General features: G+C 40.1%; 1 protein-coding gene across 1 annotated transcript in view; it reads left to right on the top strand.

Annotated features, from left to right (window-relative positions):
• TRIR (telomerase RNA component interacting RNase) overlaps positions 1 to 10,726 on the top strand; it is a 29,767-nt gene extending 19,041 nt beyond the window's left edge. Inside the window, exons 2-3 of the mRNA XM_053717840.1 lie at positions 1,994 to 2,074; positions 10,132 to 10,726. Of these exons, the coding sequence (XP_053573815.1) occupies positions 1,994 to 2,074; positions 10,132 to 10,239 (189 nt within the window). The 3' untranslated portion in view covers positions 10,240 to 10,726. The remainder of the gene's footprint in view (positions 1 to 1,993; positions 2,075 to 10,131) is intronic.
• The last annotated feature ends 4,098 nt before the right edge of the window (positions 10,727 to 14,824 follow it).

Here is a 14,824-nt window from a genome sequence, read left to right as displayed (position 1 = left end):
TTAAGATGAAGAATCTTATACAAGTAACAGAGAGAGAGAGGGAGGGTGACTTGCAGTCCTCCTTGAAAGAATATGTCCTAGGTGCTGGAGGAAACACTATAAGATCTTCTCACCCACACAGCCAAAGCAGTTGGGCTGTTCTTATTGCTTGACTTTGGTGACATCATATTGTATTAATCTATAAAAGTCAGTCTTAGGAGCATGCAGACCACTTAAATTCAGTGTACAGTTTGCATTTTTAGTTGTGTATGCAGATGCTTACTGGAGAGCTAAACATTTTTTATTTTATTTATTGTGATCATGTATATTTAATTAGACATACAGTATTATAGCTAAAGACTACAATTTCACTTTTTAAGTTAGACAAGAGTAATGTATCTATAAAAAAGAAAAATATTTTCTTAAATTTTGCCTACAAGCAAGTCCTCATTGTGAGCTACTTTTGTCCTCTCTAAATTTGGGAGGGATGGCCAATTTAAGCCATCAAAGGGAAAAGCTTCATACGTTTCTATTTGGGCTTATGTTACATGTGTGAAAGGGGTGAATATCAAAATGGGGAACACCATTATTTCATTTCCACCAATGCCCTGCCAATTTCCTTGAAATTGTCATTTATATACACAAATCCTGTTCTAAACCAAATCTGTTTTTTCAAATGTATTTAGCGTTGTGTCCCTTTTTTAAAATAACATCAATGTACTTCCTTCTAATCATGGGTGCTGCCATTATGTAGCCTAGGTTTCACTGCAGGTATCTGAAGGAGAGTTTCTGCACATGTGCAAACAGGTCAGCACTGGAATGTAGTGAAAGATTTCAATATGGCAGCACCCATGACTAGGAGGCGGCTCAAAATAACCTCAATACAATGCTTATAAAATATATTTAGTGTCCCTTTAAAGAAAGTGTATGTGAGCCATATAGAGACCATACATTTTTATAATTGGGACATTGAACAGTTTTTTTGTACAAGGCAACTTGTGTAAAGACAGTGTTTTGGCTCTTAAAGGTAGTAATGTGTCGTTGCTTTACCCCTGCATACCCATTTGAGCCCATACAGAAAGATTTTAATAATTTAGTGAATTAAATTAAAACTTATGTGGAGCCCTTCTGAGTACAATCCACTTTTTCCTTAAAGGGAAATTCCGGTCAAAATGTTAAATGCTCATAGATTATTTCTTTGAATAGAAATGCATATTTTAATATACATGTGCTAGCAGAAATGCTTATAGTATTATCACTGTTTTAGTGTTAACATTTTTCTCTGCATGTGAAACATAGCTAGATATTCTCGGTGTACAGTTTTTAAATACTGCAACTGCTCAGAGCACCAGTGGGGCTTATATCTTGTCAGCAATTAACAAATTGAGTCATTACCAGATGGTACAAGCACCTTAGGCTCTATGAGCAAGGGCTGTGTTTAAAATGCTGGTGCATACTCAAATACACTTTTGAAACAGAAATAGCTTTTATTAGAAGCATTTTTGCTAATACATGTATATTACAAATATGCTTCTATTCAAAACTGAAATAAATCTGGATTCGAATTTTGGCTGGAATGTCCCTTTTTAAACTAATTGCCCATAAATGCCTTTATGTCTTAGTCCATTGTATCTATAACTTTACCCTGACTAAACACTGTTAGTTGAAGGCAATGATTGCAATTTGTGCTGTAATTCTGTTAGTGAAAAAGATAATCTCACTTTGCATTTAGGCAGGGGAATCATCTACTTTTAAGTCCTCTTTTATGCATGGTATTGTAGCCGTCAAAGCACAGCCTTTGTGTATGTATCTGTGGCCATGTTGTGACCCAATCTAAAGAAAGTTATAGGTCTGCATAAGGGAGCGTAGTAATTCAGGTTTGTCTCAGTTCTGGAGGGGAGTGTCTTGTGCCTGTCTAACCCAGGCCTCCCTTATATTCCGTTATATAGAGGGCCACAGAGAGGCTGCAAGGGCTCGTATAACGGTTGCAGTCTTCTGTTCCTTCCACCCCCAGGTGGGCAAGCGTAGAGGAGGGGCAAGGCTGGCCCTGAAGACCGGTATGGTAGCAAAGAAGCCAAAGACGGATGAAGAAGAGGTGAGATGACCTTCATTAGTACACATTCTAATTCCTGTAACAGCTGTCCTTCTAAAACATACACTTTTTAATTTTCAGAGAAATAATGGACACGAAATGAAACCCACATTTCTTCTGTTATGTGTGATCAGTCCACGGGTCATCATTACTTCTGGGATATTATCTGCTCCCCTACAGGAAGTGCAAGAGGATTCACCCAGCAGAGTTGCTATATAGCTCCTCCCCTCTACGTCACCTCCAGTCATTCTCTTGCACCCAAAGACTAGATAGGAGGTGTGAGAGGACTATGGTGATTATACTTAGTTTTTATAACTTCAATCAAAAGTTTGTTATTTTACAATAGCACCGGAGCGTGTTATTACTTCTCTGGCAGAGTTTGAAGAAGAATCTACCAGAGTTTTTCTTATGATTTTAACCGGAGTAGTTAAGATCATATTGCTGTTTCTCGGCCATCTGAGGGAGGTAAAAGCTTCAGATCAGGGGACAGCGGGCAGTTGAATCTGCATTGAGGTATGTAGCAGTTTTTATTTTCTGAATGGAATTGATGAGAAAATCCTGCCATACCGTTATAATGACATGTATGTATACTCTACACTTCAGTATTCTGGGGATGGTATTTCACCGGAATTACTCTGTAAAAGTACATTAAACCTTTTAATAGGTATTTAATTCATGTTAAACGTTTTTGCTGGAATGTAGAATCGTTTGCATTTCTGTGGTACTGAGTGAATAAATATTTGGGCATTATTTTTCCACTTGGCAGTTTGCTTGTTTTGATTATGACAGTTTCGTTTCTCTCTCACTGCTGTGTGTGAGGGGGAGGGGCCGTTTTTGGCGCTCTTTGCTACGCATCAAAAATTTCCAGTCAGTTACTCTTGTATTTTCTGCATGATCCGGTTCATCTCTAACAGAACTCAGGGGTCTTCAAACTTCTTTTGAAGGGAGGTAGATTCTCTCAGCAGAGCTGTGAGACTTATGTAGTGACTGTGTTTTAAAACGTTGCTCTGTGATTTTTATGTTTAAAATTTAATTAGTGTTACTTTACTAATGGGAACAAACCTTTGCTAACAAGTTGTGTTGTTTTTAAAGAGTGATGCTATAACTGTTTTTCAGTTCATTATTTCAACTGTCATTTAATCGTTTAGTGCTTCTTTGAGGCACAGTACGTTTTTGTTAAATAAGATTGTAACCAAGTTGCATGTTTATTGCTAGTGTGTTAAACATGTCTGATTCAGAGGAAGATACCTGTGTCATTTGTTCCAATGCCAAGGTGGAGCCCAATAGAAATTTATGTACTAACTGTATTGATGCTACTTTAAATAAAAGCCAATCTGTACAAATTGAACAAATTTCACCAAACAGCGAGGGGAGAGTTATGCCGTCTAACTCGCCTCACGTGTCAGTACCTGCGTCTCCCGCCCGGGAGGTGCGTGATATTATGGCGCCTAGTACATCTGGGCAGCCATTTCAGATAACATTACAAGATATGGCTACTGTTATGACTGAAGTTTTGGCTAAGTTACCAGAACTAAGAGGCAAGCGTGATCACTCTGGGGTGAGAACAGAGTGCGCTGATAATCCTAGGGCCATGTCTGATACTGCGTCACAGCTTGCAGAGCATGAGGACGGAGAGCTTCATTCTGTAGGTGACGGTTCTGATCCAAGCAGATTGGATTCAGATATTTTAAATTTAAATTGGAAAACCTCCGTGTATTACTAGGGGAGGTCTTAGCGGCTCTTAACGATTGTAACACTGTTGCAATACCAGAGAAAATGTGTAGGTTGGATAAATACTTTGCGGTACCGGCGAGTACTGACGTTTTTCCTATACCTAAGAGATTAACTGAAATTGTTACTAAGGAGTGGGATAGACCCGGTGTGCCGTTCTCACCCCCTCCTATATTTAGAAAGATGTTTCCAATAGACGCCACCACACGGGACTTATGGCAAACGGTCCCTAAGGTGGAGGGAGCAGTTTCTATTTTAGCTAAGCGCACCACTATCCCGGTGGAGGATAGCTGTGCTTTTTCAGATCCTATGGATAAAAAATTAGAGGGTTACCTTAAGAAAATGTTTGTTCAACAAGGTTTTATATTGCAACCCCTTGCATGCATCGCGCCGATTACGGCTGCGGCAGCATTTTGGATTGAGTCTCTGGAAGAGAACCTTAGTTCCGCTACGCTGGACGACATTACGGACAGGCTTAGAGTCCTTAAACTAGCTAATTCATTCATTTCGGAGGCCGTAGTACATTTAACCAAACTTACGGCTAAGAATTCAGGATTCGCCATTCAGGCACGTAGGGCGCTGTGGCTAAAATCCTGGTCGGCTGATGTAACTTCTAAGTCCAAATTACTTAATATACCTTTCAAGGGGCAAACTTTATTTGGGCCCGGTTTGAAAGAAATTATCGCTGACATTACAGGAGGTAAGGGCCACGCTCTACCTCAAGACAAAGCCAAAGCTAAGGCTAGACAGTCTAATTTTCGTCCCTTTCGGAATTTCAAAGCAGGTGCAGCATCAACTTCCACTGCACCAAAACAGGAAGGAGCTGTTGCTCGTTACAGACAAGGCTGGAAACCTAACCAGTCCTGGAATAAGGGCAAGCAGGCCAGAAAACCTGCTGCTGCCCCTAAGACAGCATGAACCGAGGGCCCCCGATCCGGGACCGGATCTAGTGGGGGGCAGACTCTCTCTCTTCGCCCAGGCTTGGGCAAGAGATGTCCAGGATCCCTGGGCGCTAGAGATCATATCTCAGGGATACCTTCTAGACTTCAAATTATCTCCCCCAAGAGGGAGATTTCATCTGTCAAGGTTGTCAACAAACCAAATAAAGAAAGACGCGTTTCTACGCTGTGTACAAGATCTATTATTAATGGGAGTGATCCATCCGGTTCCGCGGTCGGAACAAGGACAAGGGTTTTACTCAAACCTGTTTGTGGTTCCCAAAAAAGAGGGAACTTTCAGGCCAATCTTGGATTTAAAGATCCTAAACAAATTCCTAAGAGTTCCATCGTTCAAAATGGAAACTATTCGGACAATCTTACCCATGATCCAAAAGGGTCAGTACATGACCACAGTGGATTTAAAGGATGCTTACCTTCACATACCGATTCACAAAGATCATTACCGGTATCTAAGGTTTGCCTTCTTAGACAGGCATTACCAGTTTGTAGCCCTTCCATTCGGATTGGCTACGGCTCCAAGAATCTTCACAAAGGTTCTGGGTGCCCTTCTAGCGGTTCTGAGACCGCGAGGAATTTCGGTAGCTCCGTACCTAGACGACATTCTGATACAAGCTTCAAGCTTTCAAACTGCCAAGTCTCATACAGAGTTAGTTCTGGCATTTCTAAGGTCGCATGGATGGAAAGTGAACGAAAAGAAGAGTTCTCTCTTGCCTCTCACAAGAGTTCCATTCTTGGGGACTCTTATAGATTCTGTAGAAATGAAGATTTATCTGACAGAAGACAGATTAACAAAGCTTCTAAATGCATGCCGTGTCCTTCATTCCATTCAACTCCCGTCAGTAGCTCAATGCATGGAGGTGATCGGCTTAATGGTAGCAGCAATGGACATAGTACCCTTTGCACGCCTACATCTCAGACCGCTGCAATTGTGCATGCTGAGTCAGTGGAATGGGGATTACTCAGATTTGTCCCCCACTCTGAATCTGGATCAAGAGACCAGAAACTCTCTTCTATGGTGGCTTTCTCGGCCACATCTGTCCAAGGGGATGCCGTTCAGCAGGCCGGACTGGACAATTGTAACAACAGACGCCAGCCTTCTAGGTTGGGGCGCTGTCTGGAATTCTCTGAAGGCTCAGGGACAATGGAGTCAGGAGGAAAGTCTCCTGCCAATAAACATTCTGGAATTGAGAGCAGTTCTCAATGCCCTTCTAGCTTGGCCCCAGTTAAAGACTCGGGGGTTCATCAGGTTTCAGTCGGACAACATCACGACTGTAGCTTACATCAACCATCAGGGAGGGACAAGAAGCTCCCTAGCAATGATAGAAGTATCAAAGATAATTCGCTGGGCAGAGTCTCACTCTTGCCACCTGTCAGCAATCCACATCCCGGGAGTGGAGAACTGGGAGGCGGATTTCTTGAGTCGCCAGACTCTTCATCCGGGGGAGTGGGAACTTCATCCGGAGGTCTTTGCCCAAATACTTCGACGTTGGGGCAAACCAGAGATAGATCTCATGGCGTCTCGCCAGAACGCCAAACTTCCTCGCTACGGATCCAGATCCAGGGATCCGGGAGCGGTTCTGATAGATGCTTTGACAGCACCTTGGAACTTCAGGATGGCTTATGTGTTTCCACCCTTCCCGCTGCTTCCTCGATTGATTGCCAAGATCAAGCAGGAGAGAGCATCAGTGATTCTAATAGCGCCTGCATGGCCGCGCAGGACTTGGTATGCAGATCTAGTGGACATGTCATCCTGTCCGCCTTGGTCTCTACCTCTAAGACAGGACCTTCTGATTCAGGGTCCATTCAAACATCAAAGTCTAACTTCTCTGAAGCTGACTGCTTGGAAATTGAACGCTTGATTTTATCAAAACGTGGTTTTTCTGAGTCGGTTATTGATACCCTGATACAGGCTAGGAAGCCTGTTACCAGAAAGATTTACCATAAAATATGGCGTAAATACCTATACTGGTGTGAATCCAAAGATTACTCCTGGAGTAAGGTTAGGATTCCTAGGATATTGTCTTTTCTACAAGAAGGTTTAGAAAAGGGTTTATCGGCTAGCTCATTAAAGGGACAGATCTCAGCTCTGTCCATCTTGTTACACAGGCGTCTGTCAGAAAATTCAGACATCCAGGCCTTTTGTCAGGCTTTAGCTAGGATCAAGCCTGTGTTTAAAACTGTTGCTCCGCCATGGAGTTTAAACTTAGTTCTTAACGTTTTACAGGGTGTTCCGTTTGAACCCCTTCATTCCATTGATATAAAATTGTTATCTTGGAAAGTTCTATTTTTAATGGCTATTTCCTCGGCTCGAAGAGTCTCTGAGTTATCAGCCCTACATTGTGATTCTCCTTATCTGATCTTTCACTCAGACAAGGTAGTTCTGCGTACTAAACCTGGTTTCTTACCTAAGGTTGTCTCTAACAGGAATATCAATCAAGAGATTGTTGTTCCATCCTTGTGTCCAAATCCTTCTTCAAAGAAGGAACGTCTTCTACACAATCTGGATGTAGTTCGTGCCCTCAAGTTCTACTTGCAGGCAACTAAAGATTTTCGCCAAACTTCTTCCCTGTTTGTCGTTTATTCTGGACAGAGGAGAGGTCAAAAAGCTTCTGCTACCTCTCTCTCTTTTTGGCTTCGTAGCATAATACGTTTAGCCTATGAGACTGCTGGACAGCAGCCTCCTGAAAGAATTACAGCTCATTCCACTAGAGCTGTGGCTTCCACTTGGGCCTTTAAGAATGAGGCCTCTGTTGAACAGATTTGCAAGGCTGCAACTTGGTCTTCGCTTCATACTTTTTCCAAATTTTACAAATTTGACACTTTTGCTTCTTCAGAGGCTATTTTTGGGAGAAAGGTTCTTCAGGCAGTGGTTCCTTCTGTATAATGAGCCTGCCTATCCCTCCCGTCATCCGTGTACTTTTGCTTTGGTATTGGTATCCCAGAAGTAATGATGACCCGTGGACTGATCACACATAACAGAAGAAAACATAATTTATGCTTACCTGATAAATTCCTTTCTTCTGTTGTGTGATCAGTCCACGGCCCGCCCTGTTTTTTAAGGCAGGTAAATATTTTTTAAATTATAATTCAGTCACCACTACACCCTTGGCTTCTCCTTTCTCGTTGGTCTTTGGTCGAATGACTGGAGGTGACGTAGAGGGGAGGAGCTATATAGCAACTCTGCTGGGTGAATCATCTTGCACTTCCTGTAGGGGAGCAGATAATATCCCAGAAGTAATGATGACCCGTGGACTGATCACACAACAGAAGAAAGGAATTTATCAGGTAAGCATAAATTATGTTTTTTCTTCCATGAATCCAGTGCATGCAGTCTTAAACAACTTTTCAATTTGTTTCGATTATCAAATTGCTTCATTCTCTTGGTATCCTTTTATGAAGAAGCAGCAGTGCACTACTGGGAGCTAGCTGAACATATCAGATGCATATATGTACATCCATCAATCAGCTAGTTCACATTAGTGCATTGCTGCTCCTATGCTTACCTAGGTTTGCTTTTCAACAAAGAAAACCAAGTGAGAAGCAAATTAGATACTAGAAGTAAATTAGAAAGCTGCTTAAATAGAAATCCAATTTATTTCTATTATCACATTTTCTTTGTTTTATTGTCCTTTTGCAATAATATTATACATTAGCAAGAGCACTAGATGGCAGCTCAATTTCCTGTCATGTAGTGCTTCAGACGTGCACGCTACCTAACTAGGTATCTCTGCAACAAAGAATAACGAGAACAAAGCAAATTTGATAATGGAAGTAACTTTTAAAAATGGTATCCTCTGAATCATGAAATAAATTTGGGGTTTCATGTCCCTTTTTTAAAATATGAGCTTTTAATTTTGACTTGTCACCCTTGTGTTTTGATAATCCCTACCCTAATCATCTTCTGCACAGTTCCCTTACAATTGGCACAAGAAAAGAAGTACACAAGTATAACCTATAGTATGAAACTAAATTTTGTCTTTTGGGTGATACAGTTGAAAATGCTTTATGCAAGCAAGCTATGTGTGCATAGTATTACTATGTTTATTTTGATGTAGGCAGCAGCTAGCCTTTTCACATGACTGCACACTGCCATGCATGCATCGTGCATTTACAATACTAACAGAAAAAATATCTTGAAGCAGGCAGAAGTGTGTGCCACAATCTTGACTTTGCATAAATGCCAGTCTGTCTTGTAACATGGGCTAAGATTCGTTGCCAGCTCTGCATATTTACGGTTTCAATAGTAATAAAGGTTAAGATCAACATAAATGCATTGGAGTGATGTATTTTGGCAACTGGGCCTTATGTTAGACTTCTGTGTTTTATACTCTGCTATAAAATTTAACCATGTTGGTCTAACACTTAGGCTCAGCTGCCAAAATGACACTTGTGCATTTTACCTGGTTCCATACTTCCTCCTTTTTTAAAAAAAAAAAAAAAAAAAAAAAACTTCCCCATTTGATTGGATTAGGCTTTGAAACAAGGCTACAAAACCAAATATTTTCTAGAATGTATTTCTAAAATGTTACTAACCATTTCTAAAGTCGACGTTTCCTGCACTATAGACTTTTTATAATCTTTTATTTAAATACCACTGAAAAGTGTATACATATTATGCAAATTCTCACTGATTCAAAAGACCTTAATCTTAAAGGCATACAACTGATCCTTTAAAGTAGATTACCGTTTAATACATGTAATATCTTGTGAGAATTTACTATTTCTTTAATTTAAAAAAAAAAAAAAGCGCTGCATGAGGTATACAAGAGTAAAAGGGTTTTAATTTTGTTTTTTTTTAAACAAAAAAGCTATATCCAATCAGAAGCTCTAACACTAGCTTCTATTGAGAATAAAGGTCCTCCCTCACTTTGCTTTCAGTAGGATGTTACAGTGACTGGATTTGAAGTGTAGTGGATCCTGCAGTTCATGCAAGATCTTCTCACAGCCTCCAATAATCATCTGTAGTGATAGGAATGCCCTCATTCTCATTAAAAGCAAGTGTTAAAGCGGTTTCAAGCAGCAGAGTGCTACAACTAATAAGGGGGGGAATCAATCCTGGCTTTTTTTTTTATTTTTGCAGGACCTTAAAGGTTTATTACTTTCAAGTGTCCAATTTTGTGTCCCTTTTAGCATCTTAGGATTTCTAACCGTAAATCCGATAAAAATGTTAAATATTTCACATACTTAAGCCATTTGTAAGGCCATTACACTGATACTCAGGGGAACTATATAGAAAATCAGTACTGTTTCAGGTTTTATGGTAGTCTTCAAATTATACTTTCCAGTTTTAATGTATTGACTTTAATTTGATTTAGTGAATTTTTATTGTGTGTAATTGACATCCTGTTTCTCAATCTGTCTTCACTACAGGTAAAAACAAACAAAGGAGGGGCCTGGGCACAATATATGGCAGAAGTAAAAAAATATAAAGCCCATCAGTGCAGTGATGATGACAAAACACGACCACTGGTCAAATAACCAGGAGAGAACAAAGACTTGTTTGTATTGCTATACAGCCACTTGAGATGGCCAAAAACTCCACTTCATGAGCCTTTACAAGAGTATTGTTTTCAAACCCCATGGATCCTTTGTACCTGATGGCTCATCTTGACATGCTCCTTTTGAATGTGGAAAATTGCAAATTATTTTAAAAGAACTATACCTACCTGATATTCAGTGTCTGGTCCAAGAGGATATAAATGTTTATTTTTAATTTTCATTTACCCCTTTTTGTTTTATTGGTTTTTTTTTTTTTTGGTTTTTTTTTATAGCTCCAAATTCTGTTATTGCCTAAGTGTTATGTTATAAAAGAGCATTTATTTCCATTTTTAACTGCTCCATGTATTTTTTTTTTTTTTTTTTTTTTTTCCTTTTGGGGCATGGATTTTCTTCCATTTGTTTTTGTAAGAATGCCTGTGTTCAAGTAACTGTAAAATATTGTCTTATTAAACACAACTTAGCAATATTTTTTTCTTTCTGTATACATTACTGGCAGCTAGCTTGGAAAACCACTATCCCATAAGCATATGTTAGGTCTTTTATCTGGGCTATAGCTGTACTACCTCCCCATATGGGTTGATGTGGTTGAAAATCATATTCTGGTAGACTCCATTTGTGTGTGTATAGAAATGGTACACACACTTGCAATTAGTATAAATACAAATATATATAGATTAGTGCAGCTACAGCTTAAAAACGTTTTTATAGATAATAATGCACTGCATGTTAATATTTGCAATATAAGGGTGCCCCAAGGATTAGAAAAGTTTGTCCTCGTCCATTATCACTTACAAGAAATCTAACATGCCTGATTCCTTAAAGGGACAGTCTACACCAGAATTTTTATTGTTTAAAAAGATAGATAATCCCTTAATTACCCATTCCCCAGTTTTGCATAACAAACACGGTTATATTAATATACTTTTTACCTCTGTGATTACCTTGTATCTGGTCCTCGGCAGACTGCCCCCTAATCTCAGTGCTTTTGACAGACATGCAGTTTAGCCAATCAGTGCAGACTCCTAAATAACTCCATGGGAGTGAGTACAATGTTATCTATATGGCACACATGAACTAGTACTGTCTAACTGAAAAACTTTCAAAATGCTCTGAGCTAAGAGTTGGTTTTCAACGGTTTAGAAATCAGTTTGAGCCTAGCTAGGTTTAGCTTTTCAAAAATACCACCAAGCGAACAAAGCAAATTTAATTATAAAAGTCAATTGGAAATTTGTTTAAAATTGCATGCCCTATCTGAATCATAAGTTTCATTTTTACTAGATTGTCCCTTTAAGATGTTTTCTAAAATACCATATTTGCAGGGCAAAACAATATCTCATAAGCAAAACTATTCTCTTTGGCGCAGCACGTCATGGACTCTCTTTCTAATCAAGTGTTAGATCGCGCTATTCAACTACATGTAGTGCTAGGTCAAGCTGGTGGCTGCTGTACCTACCATGAGAGAACACTACATGTTGAAGTGCAGGATCTGCACTGTGATCAGACATCAAACCCATGACGTGCTAGATAAACTGCCGTGCCGAAGCGCATGGCTTCACTGACAAGGTAAGTATTTTTACTCTGCAAGTTAGGTATTTTTGGGGGAAAATTAAAAAGAAAAGGCTATCCATATGTTACATAATTCTACACAATACGCAAAATTATGTAACATGTAGGACAATATGAACTGTCCCTTTCGCAGAAAGCACATTTACGTGTAAAATATATATTTTTTTTATGCTTACCTGATTAATTTCTTTAATGGTGATGAGTCCATGATCCATTATGCATGGGATTCACTTCATAACTACTAGGAGAAGGCAAAGATTCCCAAAACTTTCAAGAGTACTTTTTCCTTCCTGCCTCACTGGTATGCTAGTCATACGTATAGCCAAGCAAATAGGAAAAGGAAAGGACAAAGCAGGGAAAATAGAGGTGTAAAATGGAATGGTCTCCAAACAAATTGGGTGGGGCTTGTGGACTCTCACCACCATGAGAAAATTAATTTATCAGGTAAGCATACATCTTTCATAAGGTGGTGATGGTCCATGAGTAATGTTGGTGGGATAAAAACATGTTTATAAAAGGCAGGCACCTATTTTTCAGACACTACTTTCAACAAAGTCCACTTTCTAAGAAGCAAAAATATCAAAATGGGAGGGACTGAGCTTAGCTGTGCTGGAACATGGCTGCTCAGTGAAGTGCTCGGGAGCTCAAATCTCTCAAACAGGTACCCATCAGCATAGAACACAGCAGGTATGAAAAGTGTCACCAGTACTTAAGACTCCCAGCCACAATGGGAACATGACATTTCAAGCCTTGATCCACAGAGACTTTCTCAGCAGCTGCTGCACCACAGGACTATGAAAAGGGACTCAAACTTCTGATGCTTTTGTTTTTGCAAACCTGTAAAAGACAGACTCCCATCTTTTCACTATATATGCCTATATTATAGCCCTATATGTGGTGAAAAGGATTTCTATCTATTTTCAAACAGAAGTTATAAACTATCTCCTGCTACAGTCTATACAGCACCGAAAATGGTGGCTGCGTGATACTTATAGCCTCAACTTCATGTGTGCCTGTTAAAAGGACACTGAACCCAAATTTTTTTGTTTAGTGATAGAGCATGCAATTTTAAGCAACTTTCTAATTTACTCCTATTGGCAATCTTTCTTCATTCATCTAAGCTTTTTTTCTTGGTTCAGAAATCTGGACAGCACTTTTTTTTTTTATTGGTGGATGAATGTATCCACCAATCAGCAAGGACATCCCAGGTTGTTCACCAAAAATGGGCTGACGTCTAAACTTGCATTTCAAATAAAGATACCAAGAGAATAAAGAAAGTTTGATAATAGGAGTAAATTAGAGCATGACATTTTAAGCATCTTTCTCTCTGAATCACGAAAGAAAAAAATTGGGTTCAGTGTCCCTTTAAATATGCCTGTATTGAGGCGGAGTTTGCCAGCAAAGGGAGAAGCAGCACTTCTGTTCAGCTCTGCACAGAAAGTGACAACATTAGTTTTACACTTTTATTTGAGGAATATCATTGCCAAAAGCCCACTAGGTGATAGATATACTAACTGGGACTATCCTGTACAACTTTGGAGTGGATACCTGCCGATTTCCGATATATCCATAAACGAGAACCAGCAGATTTCTAGGAAAGGCCGCGGCTGCGGCCTACTTCGGAACCTCCGGCCCTAAAAAGAGGGAAAAAGAAACGAGTGACCCATCCGATTACAGGAGTGCTATAAAGGGAGACCCCAGGAGACTACTAATGGTGAGATTGAACGTATCTATTGACAGAAATACATTTTAAACATTCCGGGCCTATCTCCTAAAATGTAACAGAAGGAAATTAGCTGCACACATCCAGTTAGCTGCCTATATCCTTTGGGACACTTTGCTGCTGAATTGTCACCCTCTTGGGTTTATAAGGCCAATTGGAGAATTAACACTATACTTTAGCAGGGCTGCCATTGGCGGGAAAGGAAGCCATCTTGTCTTGCAGCCTTTGATACAGGACAGTAATCTTTTCTAAACCACGCAGCCCTTATTCACTTAGGTGATTTACAAACAAGCTACAGAAAATTGAGAGCCTGTACGGCTGTTTTTCTCTCCTGGTCCATATAACCTGCAGCTATCGAAGCTAAGTTTGGTGTGACACAGGATTTGCTGGCCTCCAATTTGACTCTACACATTGAATTTGACGCTGAGCAGCCGGAGCCCTAGAAGCCTCATCTGACCAGCTATAACCTATTACCAACACGGTACTACTCTCTCCCCTCCCTTTTCCTGCCATCCGTTGTGGTGGTGGGTCATATCCTAAGGCCCTTTTTCCGTGATCGTCCTGTGAGGACATTGCCCCTGGGGAGTGGAGATAGGCCAGCAGTAGGGTGAATTCTGACAAGAACAGTGTGACTGCAATCTAAAAATATGCCAAACTTTTAGCCGCTGACCTTATGCTGTGCAAGTGTGGACTGATACCCTGCTAGTCGGTTAACATGTGTCATACAAAGGTATCTGGGGACATGTATCCTGGAAAATAGCATCCAAAGTGGGACAGAGAACACCAATATTATACCAAAACCACCTTGACAATCCTTATGCATTTCTAGTCAGAGAGAGCGCGGTGAGGGCCTCCCCCTCCAACTTTTAAGAACCTCACGAGTTTCCTTTTATTCACAAACAGATTATAACCCTATTGACACCTGCTCCTTGATCCACAACGTTATTCCATAGTGAGAACCTGGGGGTTTTTCCACAGGTCTCCCGAAATGTCTGCCAGGAAATCCTCCTTAGACAAAAGAAACAAGCCTACATCTTTGAACACATACTTCAAGCCTTCCAAAACAATAAAACAGATAGACCAACCAGACGCTGAGAACCCAGAAGAAATGGACTCAGATTCAGAATCTGCAGTATCAAACACAGATCAGACACCAGTAACTAAAGCAGACCTGCAATCTTTAGTTTCAAAACAAGATATCTCAGCTAGCTTTGATAAATTATGGACTAAAATTGATTCCATGCACACGGCAGTTACAGCTAGTCTAACAGAGAT

The sequence above is a fragment of the Bombina bombina genome, chromosome 6 (assembly GCF_027579735.1).
Source record: "Bombina bombina isolate aBomBom1 chromosome 6, aBomBom1.pri, whole genome shotgun sequence".
NCBI lineage: Eukaryota > Metazoa > Chordata > Amphibia > Anura > Bombinatoridae > Bombina > Bombina bombina.
Note: the sequence above shows the minus strand (reverse complement) of the source record. Positions and strands in the feature narration are given on the sequence as shown.